Genomic DNA, 23224 nt, shown 5'->3' on the forward strand with positions numbered 1-23224 from the left:
ATTTCTAACAACATTTCAAGTGTAATTTATGAGATTTGTTGCATTTTTAATCCAATTTTTCTTTGTAAAAGGCAAAAGTTGATCATTTTGATTTCAAAATAAAGATTCATTAGATAGAATATACATTGAACCAAAACCATAACATCTTTGTTGATAATTCTTTTTTTTTTTTTTTTTTAAATACTAAAACAATGACGACATGTTTCAGTTGTGACAATTTTATGGGATAACACCCAAAAACAAAGATGTCACTACCGAAACGCCACCAAATGTTTCGGTAGTGACAGGTTTGGTAGTAAATTTTTTAGATACATTTAAACTTAGCTCAAAGATGCTAATCAATACATGTTTAGCCAGCACAATTCTGAACAGTGATACACAAATAAAAACTAAATGTTAAGAAATAACTTCCAAAAAAAAAAAAAAAAAGTATGCTTAATTCCAGAAAAAAAAAAGGTGTTCAGTAGCAGTTTTGCCAAGTCCGCACTTTTCCTGCGGAATTGGGATACTTTAAAACTATTGCCGTGGTTTGTTTTTAATGTCCGTGGGTTGAAACGACCCCAATAACGTAATATTTAGCCCCTGGAATGCTAATTTTACCTGCTGAATCCCCCCGGAACAAGATTGGACTACTTTTGGAATGGTTTTAAGTAGCAATTGGGCGGGTTTTGTTGTGAAAACCTGGCAACCCTGGTTTGTAGGGGTGTAGTTAAAATTTGCCTCAGCCAATAGGCTAAAATATACACCGTTTCAGTAGTGACATAAAAAAGTGAACTTCAAAAAGATACCTTTAAAAACAACAACGAAAAAAAAAAAATGAAATCTCAGTTGAAATTTAGGAGTTAGCGTCCAGGGACAAACACCTCCCAATTGAAAGTATCCAATAAATGATGATTTTATTTATATTAAGCTAACTGATATTTTAAATATTATTACAGGTTTCAATAGATAATGGAAGGATCTCAGTAAACAACTAAGATTTGAATTTTTAAATGCTTTTTAAATGGTTGTGGGACAGCAGTTCTGAAACTAGAAAAAAAAAAAAAAAAAGTCACCTACCGACCAAGTCCCAAGCAGGTTGACCAAGAAGTTTCCGCTGAAGCGAGTGGAGAGCATTTGAGAGATGACGTAAAGGTTGGACACCAATGCAGACTGCAGAATGATGGGAATGTTGGAGGTGTAGAACAATTTGATGGGATATGTGTTGTACTGGCCACGATAACGTGCAGACTTGATAGGGAGGTCGACTCTGAAGCCCTGTGGAAAAAGAAATAATATACTTAGCATCAAATACTTGTTTGATTGTGCGCTTGCATTTGAAACCCACTGAGCCATATCATAATTTCATGTTTTGTTTTTTATTAATCATGCAGCCTTATGTGCAGGAAGAGTTGTGAGCCAATTATGGTTAAAGGGATAGTTCCCCCAAAAATGAAAATTGTCATTAATTATTCACTCTCATGAAGTTCCAAACCCGTAAGACCTTCGTTCATCTTCAGAACACAAATGTAGAGGAAATCCGAGAGCTAGGGTGACATGAAGGATAGTTTTTTTTGCACACAAAGTGTATTACTGTCGCTTAAAATTAGGTTGAACCACTGAAGTTACATGGACTGTTTTATAGATGTCCTTACCGCATTTCTGTGTCTTGACCATGATAGTACCCTTGCCGTCTATGCAGGGTCAGAGAACTCTTAAGGGAACACTCCACTTTTTTTTTTAATCGAAACTTGGTCATTTTTGAACGCGATGCTATTGGTCTCATAGGATTCAATGATCTATGCTAAGCTATGCTAAAAGTGATATCGCCAGAACAGGAAAACGGTTGAATGGATTTCAAAACGGTAAAACTCAACCTATTAACTCGTGGGGAGTTGGAGAATGAGCCTATTTCCAAAAAAAGTGGAGTGTTCCTTTAATTTGTGTTCCGAAGATGAACGAAGGTCTTACGAGTTTGGAACGACATGCAAGCGAGTAAGTAATGACAGAATTTTCACTTTTGGGTGAACTATCCCTTTAAGGATTTTAAGAAGCAATAGCAACAGTGATGCCTTAGCAAACACCACTTATAGACATTTTCGCAGAAAATCTCAACATTCCAATAGGATTCTGCATGATCGGGAGTTTTGTGTGAGAAGTTTAAATTGTTTTCAGGTTGGTCACTAGAATTTGCTGCATTGAGCAACAAAAACCTTCTTGGACTGAAAGTGACTTCTGTGTAAGCGGTGCTTCTTACAGCACTATGCAACTACTTTTGCCCATGTGACCACACCTTTATGCAATAACCCACTAACCTGAAAGTATATGACTACTGCGAAGACAAAGACTGTAGCGATGAGGTTCATGAGGTTGGGCAAGTTCTGTCTGTAGAAGGCTTCTCTCAGTGCTCGCACTTTATCAGTACGAGTGGCCAACAGGTGAAACAAAGCAATAACGGCTCCCTCAAACTCAGTACCTGTACATACACGAAATTCAGTCAGCATCACTTATGACACCACAGAATGCTTCAAAACAAGATGCTACATCCTGAACACAAACCTCTTCCTGTGTTGACTGTGGTCGGGCTGAATGCCTTCCACACGATTGTCTCACAGATGTTGGTGGCGATGAAGAGAGAGATACCAGAGCCCAATCCGTAACCCTTCTGCAGCAACTCATCCAGCAGCAACACGATCAGACCGGCCACAAACAACTAGAGAATATACAAATACAAATCAATATTAACTGATCAAGCAAAGCATAATTAACACATGGAAGGTGTCTTGTGACAAAAGGATTATGTTTTTCACAAAACAAAATCACAATATATGACTGACGAGATTCAAGATATTGATCAGTCAGTGTTTTTAAAATGAAACTCATGTGCGTAGATAGCAGATGTGAATACAAACAGACAAGATTATTAAAAAATGCTTGCAAAGGTCACTGCGATAGAGCAAAGTCTTGTGAAATTACAGGTAATTTAACAACCGGTGGTGATAACCAATAACTTGAAGGAAACTAGAGAGAGATAACAGAAAGTGGTTCCACAATAAGGCAAATGCAATATGATTTTAATGTTTATTGCTGTCAATGATATTATTTAGAAAGAAGAGTACAATGTACTAGGGATGCTCATATTGACCGTTTAACCGTTAACCGACAGTAAGAATTTTAACCGATTATTACTATCAGTTAAACGGTTTAAAAGGGTTTTTTTCTATTCTTTTTTTTTTTTTTTTTTCACGTTTGCTGCATGGTGAAAGAAATAATGCTATTTGTAAGTTATCTGTTTACTCACGCGCGCCTGTCGACACGTGCAGTGTGGCTGTACAGACATATTTCGCTTCACCTTTACTTAGTAAACAGATGTAGTATATGCAACTCAATGGCAAGTGGCGTTATTGGGTTATCAGAGAGTTAATCCGTGAGTGAATGTATTCAAATTCTGAATGGATTATAGTCTAGAAAGTGCGCAATAGGCGCTCCCGTTACAATCACTGGAAAGCTATCACTCATCCTAGAGTAGTTCATCGCAATCTCATAAAGTTATTAAAAAGTAATAAAAATAACCTTTACACTGCACAATTAATCTCTTATTTATATAATGCCAACACTTTCTTTGTTTTAATAAGAGAGTTCGCGAAAGTGTAGAAATCAGCAAAACTGAAACCGGCACTTTGGTTGGTGAGTGGATTGTAACATAGCCTCCTCTGATTGGCCACAGTGATAATCAAATCAACATACATGTCTGTGATTGGCTATTGCTGAACGCTGTAAAACACGCGCTTCTCCACACGCATATGACAGTGGATGGAAGTCCCGAACCGCAAATTGAAAGGGTTTTTGTGATGGTGTTTTTTTCGCGGATCTAAAAGTTAACAGGCAGCGGTCCTGCCTATCCGTACAGCATGTGGACATGTTAAAAACTAGGCACACCGAGGTATTGGCTGGCCTGCTATATATTTTTATGTCCGACGAGAGGAATAAGACCGGTACAGTTCTTCAAAGCGCATAAAAGGATTCAGTGTGTTTTAGTTTTGTCATCTTATTTAGGTAGTTATTTAATTTATACATATTTAGTGTAGGCCTATTTATATTATTCTTTTTTTTCATTCAGATTTTCTGTGTTCTCAGAACCGCTGCTGATGCGTGATAATTTAAGTATATGTCAATACAGTTTTTGTTGTTGCTCTGTATGCTGCTGTTTGCACGTTAAAATAAAACATTTGCTTGTATTTTTAATGTATCATCACAGATACTCGTGCATTCTATTTTTATTTTAAACTAATTTATTATTCTAATTTTATCAGTTAACGGTTAATGTTCGGATAACGAGCAGCGGTTGTCGGTCAGGAAAATTAACCGAAATGAGCATCCCTACAATGTACACAATAATAATGATTGAAAATGTCCATTATCCATTCACAATGCTGTCAGGAGATTTGTTTGGAACTGAAAGTTTCTGTTAAATGGCCAAGCAGGGAACATTATCGGCTGAAGTCAGTTTATCACTATTAAAATGTCTAAATGTTTTATGCACAGGTGACTAGAAAGAGTGTGAATTTACCTGGATGATGATGAGCAGGCAGATTCCAGCACCCATCTCTGAAGGGTCTCCATACATGCCAGTCATCACGTACACAATAGCCTGGCCAATGGTGATGATCATACCAAAAACTGTTGGATAGATCTTACAGTTAGATGTCTTACAAAAGCAAATGCAATAAAAGACAATAGGATGGGTTTTCCCACAAAGTATTGCACTGGGAGCTACATTAAACCCTTCCATTAGTATAAACCAATGAAGGCACTTAATAGAATCAGGGTAGCACTACATACATTTTTGACAAGATTAAAAACAAGGCTGTGAGAGACAGAAGTACAGTGCATTTAGTGGATTGTATTGTTGTTTTAAAAACTGATGAAACAGCTGTTACTAACAAAAAATATATATATATACTATCAGTAGACAAAAACTTGTGAAAATTGTGCAAATCTTCAACCTTTATACAGTGCATGCCATAGTAAAGACTCGAAGTCTATCCCTCACAGCCTCAACTGTGTAAAATGTAATATGGCATCTAACCACTCTAAAGTCTATTAGCTAAATGTATCAAAGACCAGAGGACATGTTATTATAATCTTGCACTACTGCAAAAATAATGCAATAATTATTTTTACATGGCTACTTGGCAAATAAATGGTCATGAAATATTGATTATAATTAAAAAATGAATCTGTGTTTGTGTGTGTGTGTGTGTGTGTGTGTGTGTGTGTGTGTGTGTGTGTGAGAGAGAGAGATATACACCGCTGTTCAAATGTTTGATCAGCTGCAATTATTTGATCAAAAATACAGAAAGAAACCCAGTAACATAATAAAATATTATTGCAATTTAAAATAACAGTTTTCTATTTTAAAATACTACAAAATACATGTTATTTCTGTGATGAAAAGCTGAATCTTCACCATTCATTACTGCTATCTTCAGTGTCACATAACCCTTCAGTAATCATTTTAAGATGTTGATTTATTATCAATGTTGGAAACAGTTGTGCTGCTTAATAATTTTTGAAAACTGTGGTACTTTTTTTAGGATTCTTAAAAAAGATAAAAAACATAAAGAACAGCATTTATTCAAAATAGACATTTCATTTCTATACATTTAACACATCCTTGCTGAATAAAAGTATTAATTTCTTACAAACAAAGAAAAAAATGACTGACCCTAAATTTTAAACGGTAGTGTACATTGTTACAAAAGATCTCTTTTTTTTAAAATGCTAATCTTTTTAACATTTTATTCATCAAAAAAGTATCACAGGCTCCAAAAAATATATTAAGCAGCACAACGGTTTCCAACATTGACAATAAATCAGCATGTTGATTTCTGAAAGATCATTTGGCACTGAAGACTGGAGTAGTGATGCAGAAAATTAAACTTTGCATCACAGGAATAAATTTTATTTTAAAGTATATTAAAATAGCAATAATATTTCACTATATTACCATTTTTTTAATGATGCGTCAGACTTATACTACTCTCTCCCCCCTCTACACACACACACACACACACAATTTCACAGCTGACCAATCAACATTAGGAGTTTCAGAGAGCTGAGTAATAAGCCACAATATTATCCTGCATGCATGGGAATCATTTAATAGAATGTTATGTCTTACGTTTCTGAGCTCCATTGAAGAGCGCTCTATCTTTAGGTGTGTCTCCAACCTCAATGATTTTAGCTCCAGCCAGCAGCTGCATGATCAGGCCAGATGTCACAATGGGAGAAATACCCAACTCCATCAGAGTTCCTGAAACACACATTTTTAAACTAAATCAAATAGTTGGCCAATATGGCATTTTCCAAAGGCTGGTGACCAATATAAAACACACAATTTTTTTTTACCCAAGTTAATTAAATGAGTTGACATTATACTATGCAACTGTTATTAATCTGCCAGTGACGCTTGATTAAATCATTCATCTCCAATCAACAGGAGATGACTGATTCAATCACCATCACTGCTGATTCAGGTATACACACCTCTGTTGGATGCCAGGATCACTCTCATCCAGTAAAAGGGATCTGCTGAGTCTGAAGACATGATTCCAAAGAGAGGAATCTGGAGGACAGAGATCATTGTACATCATCAAAACAAAGTTTATAGTGTCTGATAGCAAACAAAACACATCCAAAGATGGTAATGTTTAATTTGAGAGGTTTATAAATCCACAAGAATGATTTTGTTGTTCATCAACAATTTACAGAACTTCAGAGAGCTCAGAAGTGTAAATAAGAGTAAACATACCTGGCAGCACACCAGAAAGATGAACAGGGTGATTGCAGTCCATAGCACTTTTTCTCTGAACTGAATCTGTGGGGAAAGAATTCAAAGAGTAAGTATAAGTAAAGTACCACAAGAACAAGCAAAGCAAAAGGCTGATGTGATTAAACTGCATACCCTCCTCTCTGGTTTCTGGATCTCAGGTAAAACCGCACAGAACGGCTTTATCACCTCTAGGAATTTAACTGAAAAAGAAGAGAAGTGCACTTAGGTTTATTGTTATGCCTAACTTGAGAAAACAAGACAACGTTACTATCCTAAGAGAGAGAGAGAGAGGTATTGGTGAATCAGGCTACGTGGCTTTAGAGTTTCTGGAGTTCAAACATGTTACTTGAATCTGTCTCTTTTGCAACGTCATCATTCAATCCAAGAAGAAAACACAATCTCGAATAACAAGAAACCTCATCTGTCCATTAAATGCATACAGGAAAGTAAAACAAATCACGCAAAACAAAAAACAAGATTTACAATTGTCGACGTTAGCAGGTTTTTAAATGAAGTTGGCGTTATATTTTAATTATGCTAATTTTACCTCAATAAATTACTTGCTATGTGCAATACATTACAAGCTTAAGAAGCATACAGCGTATATGAAATGAAAATAAACAGAGAATTTATTTGTGAACAGGCTAGTTTACTGACCAAGCAGGTCAACGTTACTAACGTTAGCTCGCTATAGTCGCTTTAAAAATCAGTGCAATTACACATTTAACCATTAAAGTCACATTTTAGAGAACATAACACATAGAACGTGTTATATAACTGCGTGTTTTGTAAACTCCACAATAAAACAAGGAAAAACATGAAATACTGACAGTAAAATACAGTTGCTAATCTATAATGAATGAATGAAGCACTGAAGCTAAACAGTAGCTTTTAAAACAGCAGCTGTTTCTGTCTACAGAATGTACTCAACTACTTTTAAATAGAATCAAAGAAAAGTAAATTAAAGTAAAGTAAATCATGAGGACTCACTGGCCATGGTGTCCCTCCGATGATGGTCCCAATCTAGCGGTTAGCGAGCTTCGGTCAGCGACTCTATGAGGAGCGTGTTCAGGACACGTCATCACCCAGAGCACAAATACACGTCAGTATCTGTGCCGCAGAAATAGCGGCTTGGATGGAAACCAAATAATGTACGCAATGGGCGGGATTCGTGGCCCGGAAGTGCTGGAGGAAGTTGTCTCTAATATTGGTATGATTGTTCTAAATCAGTTTTGCAGTTATGCTGTTTTATTTTTTCACTTTTCGTTTTTAAATGTATTATATATTTAGGTTTCTAATGTGAGAGCGTTCAAACGTCAATTATTGCTTGAACGTACACAATAAGGGTGTCACGTGTTAACTGTTACTTTTCTCAGCGCGGTCCACAATTGACCAACCAGAGTCATTTAGGATCTAATAAGACTTTAAAGTTTCTAGGAGATGTCGATGCCCCAGTAAGAGATAAAGCTTTCACTTTTTTACCTTACTTATCCAGTATCTCTGAAAGTTAAGGAGACACATTACAGAATTATGTTCAGGATTTACCCTGTTAACAATTTTTTACAGAAACGATTTAATTTTGAGGTGGATCTGTGTGGTTTTTGTTCTTCTTTTCCTGAAACACTTGATCACCTATTCTTTTATTGCGAGGTTACTTCTAAATTCTGTGTTGATATTTATAGCTGGTTACTGGTTATCAATAAAAATGGAAAAAAATTCTTCATTTGTCATGCAAGATATCTTTTTTTTTAAGTGTGATCTAAATTCTATTTTTTTTTTCAGATGTTGTCAACTTTGTTTTATTGTTGGGTAAATATCATATTCATGTATGTAAATGAAAAAAATGTAAGCCCTCCTTTAATGTATTTCTTTGTGAGTTTGTAAAAATGTTTCAGAGTTTTAAGTATTTTAAAAATCTAAATAGAAAGTCTGAAACTCTGCCTCTCTATCTCCAAATATTTATTATTGTAATATACTTTATTTGATATTTTTCTGTTGATTCTTGCTCTTTGTGTGTTTTTTTCCTTTTCCCTTTCCCCTTATTCTTGCTATAATGTTGTAAGTATAATATTTTTGTTGATTATTTATAGTGTTAATGATGGTTGTGCCTTATGTTTTGTTCCCTGTCTGGTTATGTACATTTTCGCAATAAAAAAAAAAGACGTTAAAGACGATTATAGAAATGGCATGAGTTGATTTCTGTATTTATGCAAGGAACAAACCTTTGAAGTTATTATACTTAAAAGATTATACAATTTAGTATACAACTAAGACAAACACGTGCTGAAATGTAATGTTTTTCAGAAGACAAGTGGGCTTCCTGAGCCTCCATGCGCCTCCTGGCGGAAGATTATCTTGTCTCAAGGGACACAGGCCACATAAATGTTACCTTTTTCAGCACAATATATGTGACCCTGGACCACAAAACCAGTCAAAAGCGACTATTTTTTTTGTAATTGAGAATTATACATCATCTGAAAGCTGAATAAATAAGTTTTCCATTGATGTATGGGTTGTTAGATTAAGACAATATATTGAATGTACATTTGAAAATCTGTAATGTGATGGTGCAAAAAAATCACCTTTAAAGCTGTCCAGATTGAGTTCTTAGCAATGCATATTACTAATTAAAAATTAAGTTTTTTATATATCTACGGTAGGAAATTTACAAAATATCTTTATGAAACATAAAAGAAAAAATTACTATTTTGATCTATGCAATGTATTTTTGGATATTGCTACAAATATACCCGTGCTACTTTGTACTGGTTTTGTGATTCAGGGTCACATATACAGATTTTGAACAGACTACAATGACTCATAGATATAATTCTTGATTCATTTATTTTTTGCATTATTAAAAAAAAAAAAAAAAAAAAAAAATACAGTTACTTTCAGTCTGTCAAGTGACAGATGCATTGATGCAATAGCCAGCGTTATTCTTCACAAAGATAAACCTTAAGGTAAGGTGTATTGTTTTATGTTGTTAGAATTATATTTATCACAAACTAAGTTCAATTAGAACATATTTCTCCAACGTTAATGGTGACAGTTAAGCGCAAAATATCAATATTTATCCACCTTATTTTTCCAGAGTGGGCGCGACCATTTATAACTTTAGGGGTCTGGCTAGAGTGGGCGCGACCATTTATAACTTTAGGGGTCTGGCTACCGCGGCTAACAATTTTTGGTTCCCAGAACGTTCTGGGAACGTTAGCTTTTGGTTCCCAGTACGTTCCCTGTTGTTTAGCCGAGAATGTTTTCTTAACGTAAATAGAACGTTCCCATTAGGTTAGGGGAACATTCTGGGAACTTTCCAGGCTAACCAATATGGTACGTTCCATTTACGTCCGTAGAAGGTTCCCTGAAGTTCTCTGAAGGTTCCCAGAACGTTCTCCTAACCTCTTCACCCCGATACCGCTTCTGCACGTCAGCACTCCCGTGTCCCGCAGTAAGCGGCATGGAATGCGGACAGATGTCTTCTGTAGGTTATAAAAATTAAACCTAAAAATAACCTACAGGAAACGTTCTGGTAACGTTCTCAGTAGGTTAAAATAATTAAATCTAAAAAATAACCTGCAGGGAACCTTCTGGGAACACACTGGTTGTAGTGCAAACAGTTTTACCATTTACTCCATATTGTTATTCCTCTCCTTATGGACCGGAAATCTTGCCCACACACTACTTTCGCGTTAAAGAATAAGGTGGATATAGATTTTGTGGTAAATAATTCGTGTCTGCGCAAGATAATATTCAGTTTCATGTCTAATTTAAAAAAATATATGACTTCACAAGAGTTTATCTTCAACATTGAACTTTAATATAGGTTACTTGACATAAATAACCGACAGAGGGCATCCCTTCATCAGAAATCCGGAGGCTCTTGATTGATGAAACCCTGTTGCCACAATGATTTGACTTGTGAATAAGAGCTATTAGAATCCCTGAACAAAAAATACCAAGAAGTACTATGGTACTAGTTTTTGAAAATCATACCACATTTGTTTGGACATGTACCTATAATACCATGATTTTCAGTCATGTATAATAATATTGCCAGTATTCTGGGTACTACAGTATTATAATTTGATATCATGATAGTAGTTCCACTTAAGTGCTTTTTAGTCCAGAACAGTTTATGATTTGAGATTATGATTTGTAAATAAGGCGATTCACATTGTCGAAAATCTGACTGATATAATCAGATGTATTTTTTGTTATTATGTAATTACTGTATATTAAAATGATTCACTTTAAATGTAATATAGCCTAGTTTATATTGATATAGTTGATATAATTCACATCACAGCAGCATTTACAACTTACTGAATACTGAATTATTTAACTGACCTTCAAAAAAAAAAAACAATTAGTTCATCAAAAGAGATTTGTTGAATGGGTATAATGTGATTATGACAGCAGATTATCCTAGTCTGGTGTCTGCAGCTGATGCAGGCCAATCTGACACACATAATCACTGAGCCGTACTAACATTCACACCAACCGGGAATGAACAAATGACAGAACAGAGCACACATGGCTTTTTGCTCAGTACTTTATGCACTTTTACGCACACAGCGGCTGATTCTGTGGCGTGTTTGTTGTGGTTAGAGATGAGCCGTTGTCTGCACTTTAATAAAGAGATACTTGTTCAGACTGGTTATATAACGTGAGTGAACTGTGAGATAACACAGAGGTGAGGCCAAAGCAAATATCACACAAATCACGCAGACTTTTCTCACCCAACTGGTTCATTTTATTTTACATTTAAGTGTTGTGTCATATAAGGCAAAAAATGTAATTTAATACTATGTGTGTGTGTGTGTGTGTGTGTGTGTGTGTGTGTGTGTGTGTGTGTGTGTGTGTGTGTGTGTGTGTATACCTCATGTAAATTTTTAAATGAATAATATTTCAGGCATGTTGAAGTATGTGGAATCTGGTATGAGAAGAAAGTGACGTGATACATGAGCAAAGGAAATTAATGCTTCCCAAAATGTTTATTTTCACTACACCAAGGCCTTCCGCTTCATTTATTTTTGTGGTGTTTGCATTTCTCAGTGAGATATGGGGTCCATTTGAGCTGCTATTTTCAGATGCTGTTGACATAACGCAAGATCTAAATTCTTCTGTTGATAACTGTGCTGAGAGTTATTTGATTTATTTTAATGGTTTATGTGACATTTCACTTGGCTCATCTGATTCACTTGGGTTTGGTTTACAATTTGAGAGAAATAAATTGCTAAACTACATCCTTTTTTCAATGCCTTACATAAAGTGGTGAAGTTAGCTTATTTCATTTCATTTTTAGGAATTAAACCGCCATAGAATGAATGCTGTTTTAGTTATAAGCACATCTTATATTAAACACCATTACAAATTTATATTTCATAGGTCATTGCTTAAATCTTTCCTCAATGAGCTGTAAAGCCAATTAAAATATTGATGAAATCTATTTCAGGTGTAATTGGCCACATTATAGTAATTTGTCTTTATAAATAGACTTATTACTACAACATAGTCTTTAAATTGCATTAATGCATTTTAACCATTAAACCAATTAAAGTTCAGCAGATTTCACAACAGCTGTAATTTACAGTTCAAGACACTGAAAAAATAAAAATGAATTAAATTTTAAGATAATATATAATAATACATTTTAATATTTATTTTGTATTTATTTTATGTGAATTTATGTATCTAAGAACATCGTTTAGTTTCCATTTAATATTCATTGTTTATGATATTACTATTTTTAGTTTATTTATTTATTTTAAATATTGAAAATATTAAAGTATTCATTTTAATATTTTAAATATTGCCATTAAAGGTGGAAACAGACACTGAAAAGATTGTAGAAATGTGTAGAAATCATTTTCATTTAAAAATGGCTAGTACATTTCACAAAATTACAAAGCACACATTAAATTAAACCTGAAATTTTAAAGTAGAAATACTGAAAAAAGTATTTTCTTGTCAAATGTACTCTAATAATCTTTGTTATATTTACTAAGGCTTAACCGATATGTGTTTTTCAGGGCCGATACCGATTATTGCAGATCAAGTAGACCGATAACCGATATTTTGAACCAATGTCTGGTAAAAATAAAATAAAAATGAATGTCAAAATTTAAAATAACAAGGGCTCTGGCCAAAACTTTCTTGCTTTTAAATTATTTTATCAAATCGGTTTTGAAAATGACAGATACTGACAATCAAACAAATGCTTAATATCGGGGCCGATAAATTAAACCTGAAATTTTAAAGTAGAAATACTAAAAAAGTTTTTTTCTTGTCTAATGTACTCTAATAATCTTTGTTATATTTACTAAGGCTTAACCGATATGTGTTTTTCAGGGCCGATATTGATTATTGTAGATCGCGTAGACCGATAACCGATATTTTGAACCAATGTCTGGTGAAAAAATTAAAATTAATGTCAAAATTAAAAATTGCAAGGGCTCTGGCAAAAAAACTTTTTTGTTTTTGAATTTTTAAATCAGCAAATCGGTTCTGAAAATGACCGATACTGATAACCATAAAAATGCTTAATATCTGTGCCAATAAATTAAACCTGAAATTTTTAAGTAGAAATACTGAAAAAGTATAAAATCGTTTTTGAAAATGACCGATGCGATAACTATAAAAATGCTTAATATCATCGCCAATAATCAGCCAGGCTGTTAATTGGTCAAACCCTGATTTTTACAACTTTGAAAAATCATTTATTATAGTTTAACAGGCATCTTTTGGCAAGATATTGTTATTTTACAATTGTGAAACAGTAGGCTTTGTATAGTTTCTCTGTTCTCTTTCTTCCTACTGTTTAATGACGTAAATACCATTTAAGCTTTATGTAAACTCACTGGCCTGGTGCAAAAGGTATTTTCCAACACCCAGAGACATTTACTTAAGGGACTCCCTTATTTATTTATCATGTCTGAGTTATGATCCCTAAGCCTTTTATGAGGCGTGACAAATTTGTTTAGACAGAGTAAACATATTTCCACATATGCTCAGACTCACCGACACAATCACTAAATAGATACGGTCTAAAACTACTGTGGTAAAATGATGCATTATCATCAAATGCCAGAGCCATTTTTCTCATGTGGGCCTTTTTCAGATTAGTGTTTTTTTCTTATATATTTAGATGCATCTATAAATACTGTTAGTGAGTTAGAGAGGCGTCTGATGAGTCAGAATGTGACATTATATCTGGACAGCAGAGGAAAGAATGCTTGCAGAGCACTTTACAACTCAACAGATTCATAAACAAATCATTTGGGAAGTGAATACATTTTTAAAATGAGGTCTAATTATATTTTTATTCATTCTTAAAATGTTACCATATAAAATGGTAAAAATGCCTGTGGACTAGCACCCAAAATATTTCCTCTGAAGTATTATATACAGCAGGCTAATTGGATGCCTCTGAATACTTTGGACAGCACACCAGAACACTTTACAAATGCTTGAGACATTGTTACATCATCCTTGTTACATCAAGGCCACTCAATAGCATTCAGTGTTTCACTGCCATTCGACCAGGTTCTTAAAGAAAGAAAATGAAAAATCTGCCATTTATTTAATGTATTTGTATCATTTCTAACCAATATGCTATTATTTTAAGCAGAACACAAAAGAATTGTGAGAAAAAAGTCAGAATTGCAAGATACAAACTTCCATTTCAGAAAAAAAGCCAGAATTTCATGTTTTAATCTTGCAGTTCTGACTTAGAAACTCACAATTGCAGGAAATAAAGTCAGAGTTGCCAGATAAAAACATGCAATTCTGTCTTCTTTTTTTTTTTGTATCTAGCAATTTTTTTTTCTTGCAATAACGAGTTTATATCTTGCAGTTCTGACTTTTTTCTCAGTATTGTGTAATATAAACTCACAATTGCAAAATATAAAGTCAGAATTGTAAGATTAAAACTGTAAGATTAAAACTGGCTTTTTTTTCTAAAATGCAATTTTTTATCTTGCAATTCTGACATTTTTCTCACAATTTTGACTTATAAACTTGCAGTTCTGCATTTTTTCTTGCAATTTTGCCTTTTTTCCCTCAGAATTGCATGATATAAACTCTGAATTTTATTCTACAATTCTACATAAATGTAGAATAAAAACATACAATTCTGTTTTTTTGTTTCCTGAAATGCAAGTATCTCACAATTCAGAATTTTTTCTCGCAATTCTGACTTTTCTTCACAGTATTGTGCGATACAAACTCATAATTGCGAGAAATAAATTCAAAATTTCAAGATAAAAATGTGCGATTCTGGCTTTTTTCCAGAAATGCAAATTTGTATGTCGCAATTTAATTTTTTTCCGCAATTGCTAGTTTATATCTTACAGTTCAGATTTTTTGCTTGCAATTCTGACTTAAAAATTCGCAATTCAGACTTTTTTTCAGTATTGCATGATATAAACACAATTGTAAGAAATAAAGTCAGAATTGCAAGATAAAAACATGTAATGGCTCATAATACGAGTTTGTATCTCAAAATTCTGACTTTTTTCTTGCAATTCAGACTAAACTCGCAATTCTGACTTAAGCAATTCTGACTTAACTCACAATTCTGACTTTTCATCTCAGATTTGTGAACTATAAACTTGCAATTGTGAGTTATGAAGTCAGAAATGTGAGATATAAACTCAATTATAAATCCGTGCAATTCTAACGTATTAACTTGCAATTCTGTCTAAACTTGCAACTCTGAAATTTTTCTCAGAATTGCTGATATAAATGTACAATTGCAAGAAATTAAATCAGAATTGTGAAATACAAATGTGCAGTTCTGTTTTTTTGGTCTAAATTAATTTTTTCCCTGGCAATTGCGAGTTTATATCTCACAAGTTCATATTTTTTCTGCAATTCTGACTTTTCCTCAAAATAAAAGACATGTTCTCAGAATTGCAAGTTTATATCTCACAATTCTGACTTAATAACTCGCAAGTGTGTGTTATACAGTCAGAATTATGAGATATAAACTCGCAATTCTCAGAAAAAAGTTACAATTGTGAGTTTATACTTAAAATAAAGTTAGAATTGTGTCTTTATTTCTCAGAATTGTGAGTTTTTCTTGCTTCTTACTCACAACTGCGAGTTTATATCACAATTCTAAGAAAAAAAACAGAACTGTGAGATGTAATCTCGCAATTGCAAGACAAAAAGGCACAATAGCCTTTTTCTGTTTTCAGTGACGGAAAGGGGATTACATATAAAATTCATGTTTTACAAGAAAATTATATTTCAGTCTTTTCTACAAAATGTTATGTTTAATTCAATGTGTTACTTGGTGTTTCTTAGTAATTACTTGTAATAAATAAATAAATAAATAAATAACATGAAGATGAGTGTTTTAGAGTTAACAGAAATGTCTGTAAAATTAAAGGAACACTCAATTTTTATTTTTATTTTATTTTTTATTTTTTTGGAAATAGGCTCATTCTCCAACTCCAAGTTAATAAATTGAGTTTTGCCATTTTGAAATCCATTCAGCCGTTCTCCTGTTCTGGCGATATCACTTTTAGCATAGCTTAGCATAGATCATTGAATCCTATGAGACCAATAGCATCACGTTCAAAAATGACCAACGAGTTTCGATATTTGTCCTATTTAAAACTTGACTCTTCTGTAGTTATATCGTGTACTAAGACGGGCGGAAAATGTAAAGCTATTTTCTAGGCCGATAAGATTAGGAACTACACTCCCATTCCAGTGTAATAGTCAAGGAAGTTTGCTGCCGTAACATGGCCGAAGCAGGCTCAGTAATATCACGCAGTACATGTGCAAATGCTAACCTAGCTGGGAATTAATTTCAGGCGCTGTGTGATATTACTCCGCCTGCTTCGGCCATGTTACGGCAGCAAACTGCCTTGACTATTACGCCAGAATGGGTGTGTAGTTCCTAATCTTATTGGCCTAGAAAATCTCAGCTTTACATTTCTGCCGGTTTTTATTAGTACACAATATAACTACAGAAGAGTCAAGTTTTAAACAGGACAAATATCGACACTCGTTGGTCATTTTTGAATGCAATGCTATTGGTCTAATAGGATTCAATGATCTATGCTAAGCTATGCTAAAAGTGATATCGCCGGAACAGGAGAACGGCTTTTAGGTGCTCCACAGAGCGTCAGTTATATAAAAACAACACTTAGTCAACCCTGACCTATCTTTATGCCTCCCGGGGGTTCAGCTGGCCTGGGCTGGTTTGACAGAACATTCACATTACAATACACACATCACATAGAAAGAAATAAGACAGGGATGGGAAGTGAAATGTATTGATCAATCTTTTTTTATTCATGCACTAGAAGAGCAACAAAACATTTTCAAAGAGTTTCTCAAACAGAATCACCTGACCATTTGTAGCTACGTCAATGAAACTATAAGCCAAGTCAATATAGCTGATCAGGAAGTCATCATTGGATAGATTTAGTTGATCTTGTTTGTGTAATCGGCAGGCCTGATTAAACACATGTTGACAGTGCAGTCAGTGAATGAAGTTGACACAGCCCAGCTCATGCTATATGGGAGTGGTGTTGACGTCATGGCGGTGCTTATGTAAGATTCTGATTCTTTCTTGGCCTGGTTTTCTCTCACTTTCTCTGACTGTGGTCAGACACTAAGGGGCATTCATGACCCTACGGCTGGCCCTGTCATGGTGTGTTTATGTCTTTGTCTGCTTGGATTCTTCAAGAAGAAATTTTTTATTGTTTTTTTTTTTTCTTCTGTTAGTTGCTACAGTGTTGCCCTGTGACATGTGATGTTGGCTAGTTGCAGTGGAGCAGTGCTAGGGTCTTTTCCCCACCTATTTAATTTGAAGATTCATGGCCACAAACACACTTTCAGTGGAACAGGAATGGGAAATATTGATTGTGTAAAGTCGATGAAGTGACCTCTATAAATCACCCAGCTGCTACACTGGGAATAACATTGATGACACATACAGGAACACTCTAGAAATTCCCTGTTCTGGAATCTGAAATTGAACTGTTATATAAGAAAGGATTATTTAACCTTAATGGATGCCTAAAGCAGGTATTTTCTCTCTACGTATATTCAGTGAGGTCCAAAAACCTACTAGAGAACATGCTTTTATTTTACATTTAAAATGTATCAGTTTTGTTCACTGTAATTTATATTTTCAGAATAATCCTGGTATATTTTAGTGAATTAATTAATTGATAAATAATATTAAATAATGACAGAATTTTCATTTTAGATTATGAATATATGTCTGATTGCAAACCGCTTTATAAAAGTCATAAATGTCAAGGGTTTTTCTTTTTAAAAATTAAGGCGCACTGCACTGTGTTAAAATAAAGGAATTTTCTGTATTTTTACAGGCATTTTAATGTGTTGTGTTTTAAAGTTAATGGAAATGCTCATAACATCATTGAATGATGTTCTTGTAAAAAAGAAAAAAAGAAAAAAAAAAAGAAAATACAATTAAATATAAATAATATTTAATAGAAACAATAAATAAATAAAATAATATAATTTCAACTGAATTGAGTGAATTTAAGTGAACATTTGTTTAATAGTTAATTTATGTTTTATATTTATAAATATTTTATTTTATTATTTATTTATAAAACTGATTTAATAAATTTAATTGAAAAAATATAAAACATGAAACATGAAAATGTGTTAATTTAAACTTGTAGAACAGTTTTTTCCTTAACAAATATTTTCAGCATAAATTAAGCGAATTAGAACTATTATTTATCCAAAAAAATGTTTTATTATTTATATTTAATAAGTGTATTTATTTTCAGCATAGTCAATTTAAGTGAATTGAGTAAATTTAAGAGAGTGTGCATTAATTTATTTAACTGTGTATTTACTTTTCATTTATTTATAAACGTCTTATTTATTATTTACTTATAAATTTTTATATAAAAAGATAAAATATATAGTGAAAATATCCATTTAAACTATTTTTTCAGCGTAAATTAAGTGAATTTGAACTTTTATTTATTCAAATAAAATGATAATTGTCTTATTATTTTATTAAGTTTATTTTTTATGAATTTTATAAAAAAATGTTTTTATAAAATGTTAGTGAAAATGCTAAAAATGTGATCTTTTACATTTAAGTTTTGTTCATTGTGAATTGTATTTTCTTCTAACTATATTTTATAATGTATGAAAAAGTTGATCTTTTTTTGTGAATTTTATAAAAAATATATAAAACGTTATTAAACGATAAAATGCTTTAATTTTGCATTTGATAAATAATTGTATATATGAACGTAACTTACACGTTTATTTCTTTGTTTTATAAATGTTCATTTATATAATTTTCTTTACAAGCTAGAAACTTTTAGCCACCCCCAGTTTACAAATGTGTGTGTATAAATGTGACCTCAAAAGGTGTGACTCAGTTCGGAGGATAAGACAAAAGTAACCAAGCAATGCTTTCGCTTTACAATGCTCTATTCTTAGGAACACAGAAAGAACAAAGGTAGAACTGAATGAATTGAACTAAACCAGAGCACAGCTGAGCACCTATAATGACCATGCAAATGTTAACTCTCTAAATGAGCCAGCTGCATACTTCAAACCAGTAATTATGTAAGCCGAACATATCCCCATATGTTTCAAATTGGGGATGAATTCATCTGATATTTGCCTGACATTTTAAAGGAGGCGTAATTAGCGTATATAGGCCAACACGTGATCCCCAGCGCTAGAGAAAAGAACTAAAAATATGGTACTGTTCTGTTGCCATAGCGATTTCACTATTACCAAACAGCTCTGTTACCATGGCAACCACTGTGCTGGAGAAAGGGTGATGCTAAACTATACTGAGAAACATTCAGACACAAAAACAACATGCCAAGTCACACACACTTGCATGCACTGACCAATAGCTATTTACATGGCTTTTGACACACGATGTTACATCGAGTCACTGAGAGAATGCAGTCCACTGAGACATGGGATAAAGCAGATAAAACAACATAACAGAACAAATGATTATATGCGCACTGTCTTCAAAGCCTGTAAAGCCCATCATTTGGCATCTGAAGCTGTGGAGCGCTTATGTTTTGGACCAGCTGTTCATAGCCCGCAATTCCAGTCTAGCACATTATTATGAGACATCTGAGTCCACTGGGGTATTAAATGTATTATATTGATGGTCAAAGGTTGGGAATAAATACTATTTTTTATGTTGAAAGACGTTTCTTATACAGTAAAACTGCAAATTTTGTTTAAAATCATTACAATTTAAAACAACTCTTTTCTATTTGAATATATTTTAAAATGTATTTAATCCTGTGATGGCAAAGCATCACTACTTAAGTCCTCAGTGTCACGTGATCTTCCGAAAATCATTTTAAAGAGATAGTTCACCCAAAAATGAAAATGTGATGTTTATCTGCTTACCCCTTTGTTTCTTCAGCAGAACACAAACGAAGATTTTTAACGAAAAACGGTGCAGTCTGCCAGCCATATAATGGCAGTGGATGGTCACCAAACCTTTAAAAGTAAAAAAACATGCACAGACAAATCCAAATTACACCCTGCGACTCGTGACGATACATTGATGTCCTAAGTCACGAAACGATTGGCTTTTGTGAGAAACTGAACAGTATTTATATCATTTTTTACCTTTGATACACAGCCACGTCCATCTGTGTTGAGCATGAGTTTAGCTTTCGGCTCGTTACATGTGAACGCGCTCTGACGTAGTATACGCAAACGCCGGAAGCGATCTGTCGCATGAATACAACACTCATTGTTTACACAGTGCACACAGACTGTGGGTAGCGGCTATTCAAAATGGTAATTACTTGCACTTATCCTGATTGTTCAAACCAATTTAAAGCTAAAAGATTACGTTTGCTTGCGCAAACTCATCTGGGACTTTTCACTGATTTCCCCTTATGGTGTTTGCGTATTTTACGCCAGAGCGTATGTAACGAGCCAGATGCTAAACTCGTGCTCATGACAGATACACGTGGCTGTGTATCAAAGGTAAAAAATTATATAAATACTGTTCAGTTTTTTGCAAAAACCGATCGTTTCGTGTCTTAGGACATCAGTGTATCGTCACGAGTCGCAGGGTGTAATTTGGATTTGTCTGTGCATGTTTTTGTTTACTTTTAAAGGTCTGGTGCCCATCGATGTCCATTATTTGGCTGGCAGACTGCAATGGTTTTCGTTAAAAATCTTCATTTGTGTTTTTCTGAGGAAACAAAGTCACCTACATCTTGGATGCCCTGGGGGTAAGCAGATAAACATCAAATTTTCATTTTTGGATGAACTATCCCTTTAATATGCCGATTTGCTTTGAGAGTTTGATTGACAGGCGATCTGACCAATCATAACACCGAATCGGCCAGGTGAGTAGATTTAACATTGCTGGATTTAAACTTGTGTGTATTGACATCTTTCCGCGGTTGAAACAAGATATTGTTCATTCGTGACTTAATGCTGTAACTAGTAAAGAGGAAGAGATTATCGGTATACGTGCCACTTGAACTGAGGCGCTACAACCATCTGTCACGCATTAAAGAGCCACAACTCGGTTTTTATTGTTTGCATTCTTAAAAATAACAACATTTGAAAACAGACTTTGTTTTATACCTGAAGTAAACTGCTTTGTCTTGTGTGACGGCATGTTGTCAGCTCAGTCATTCTTGAGAAGTGGGCCAAACAGGGTGCAAAATTGAAAAATAAAACCTTGTTCTTAGACAAATGAAACTACATTTATGTATTGTATATGCAGGGATGCCAGATTTTCACAACAAATCCCGCCTAATTGCTACTGAAAACTAGCCCAATGGCATTTTGGGGGGGTCTATTGCATTTTAATCAATGTCTGGCAGTGGACACAACTTTGAAACCTTATAAAACATGCATGTGTCACTAAAAAAACAACTTGCTTTGATATGAGATATGTTGCTTTTGATAAAACAAGGTATTTTTCATCATTAAACAAATTAATAAACCCTTCTCTGTGGACACTGTTTTAGATGTATGAGAAGACAGTAAGTGTCATAGATTTCACATTATAATGATAAAATGAAATTGAAGAGGATAATTGTGTACAATATACATTCTGTTATTAATCCCCATAACATTTACAATTGAAAATATTTTTATTTTTAAAACTAATTATAATTAGTTATAATTGCAGGACATGTTTTGTCCCATGTCTCATGAATGACTGAGCTGCTAAATCATATAGAGAAGGAATTAGTAAGCAGGAAAGGGCATAATATTTTGACAAACTAAAGTTAATAGGTGGTAAAGATACACAAACACAAATGTTAAGATTCTTGCCCTTGAAATCATGGTTCAGTTTGGCAAACTACAAACGCCTTTTGTTCCTCAGACAGTTTGTGCACTCTTGTCCTTGATTTGTTATAACTTTTGTCAGTTTGTAATACTCCAAATCTTTTTCCTGGTCTGACCGATTAGTACAGCCCAAAACATGACAATAATTTACCATTTTCAGCAGCAATAATGAGCAAAATATGTGAGTTTCGTTTGGTTCAGTAGCATTGTTTACATTCAGTGCCACCAATATCATATGGCCTATTAATGACGCCTTATGAAAACACTCTATTAACAATGAACCTTCAGATATTTTACTCTAAATAATCACTGGGGTAAAAACCGTGACAACTAGCCCCTCTCTTAAGGAATGCTGTTGATAATGCATGTGTGTTTTACATGTGCGTCATTGTGTGACAGTGATACTGGGCTATTTGTAACCTAGACAAGAGTCTTAATTCTTAAACAGCCAGTAAAGAGAAAAAGGCCAGGCCACTTGGTCAGGACACCTTGCATAACAAGTTTCACACGGGGCAAGGCATTAGCATCCTTAAAACCTCTGATAAGGTAGAATGGTTTTCCACTATCGCTTTATGATGACTGTGAACACTAAAGAAAACATCTTAAGTAAGAGCCGGGGGGTGAAAACTTTTGAACAAAATCAAGATACAAACATTTTTCTTATTTTGCCTAAATGTCATTTCTTTTATTTAGTACTACCCTTCAGAGGCTACAGAATATACATGCATGCTTTCCAGAAGACAAATTAAGTTAAATTTACATTCAAATCTACATTATTTTCATATTCAAAAAGTTTTATCATCAGTGAGCGTTTGACCCTTTTGTAATAGTTGCATATGAGTCCCTCAGTTGTCCTCAGTGTGAAAAGATGGATCTCAAAATCATAGTCATTGTTGGAAAGTGTTCAAATACACAAAAGTTCTGGAAAACCAAAGAATTTGTGGGACCTGAAGGATTTTTCTGAAGATTTGTTCCGGACAAACAAGGGACTCATGAACAACTATCACTAAGAAACAAACAAATAAAAAAAAATAAAAAAAACACACATCTGTGGATCATTTAGGTTACAACAGTTTTAGGAATCAAGAG

At 33.9% G+C, this 23224-nt stretch overlaps 1 protein-coding gene across 1 annotated transcript in view; it reads right to left on the minus strand.

Annotated features, from left to right (window-relative positions):
* The window catches only part of sec61a1b (SEC61 translocon subunit alpha 1b), a 9468-nt gene extending 1557 nt beyond the window's left edge, over positions 1 to 7911 (minus strand). Inside the window, exons 1-9 of the mRNA XM_073852571.1 lie at positions 7805 to 7911; positions 6947 to 7014; positions 6794 to 6859; positions 6529 to 6607; positions 6164 to 6295; positions 4550 to 4659; positions 2539 to 2692; positions 2295 to 2455; positions 1060 to 1257 (exon numbers count right to left, since the gene is read on the minus strand). Of these exons, the coding sequence (XP_073708672.1) occupies positions 1060 to 1257; positions 2295 to 2455; positions 2539 to 2692; positions 4550 to 4659; positions 6164 to 6295; positions 6529 to 6607; positions 6794 to 6859; positions 6947 to 7014; positions 7805 to 7811 (975 nt within the window). The 5' untranslated portion in view covers positions 7812 to 7911. The remainder of the gene's footprint in view (positions 1 to 1059; positions 1258 to 2294; positions 2456 to 2538; positions 2693 to 4549; positions 4660 to 6163; positions 6296 to 6528; positions 6608 to 6793; positions 6860 to 6946; positions 7015 to 7804) is intronic.
* Between the last annotated feature and the right edge of the window lie 15313 nt (positions 7912 to 23224).

This window comes from Garra rufa, chromosome 12 (genome assembly GCF_049309525.1).
Source record: "Garra rufa chromosome 12, GarRuf1.0, whole genome shotgun sequence".
In the NCBI taxonomy this organism is placed as follows: domain Eukaryota; kingdom Metazoa; phylum Chordata; class Actinopteri; order Cypriniformes; family Cyprinidae; genus Garra; species Garra rufa.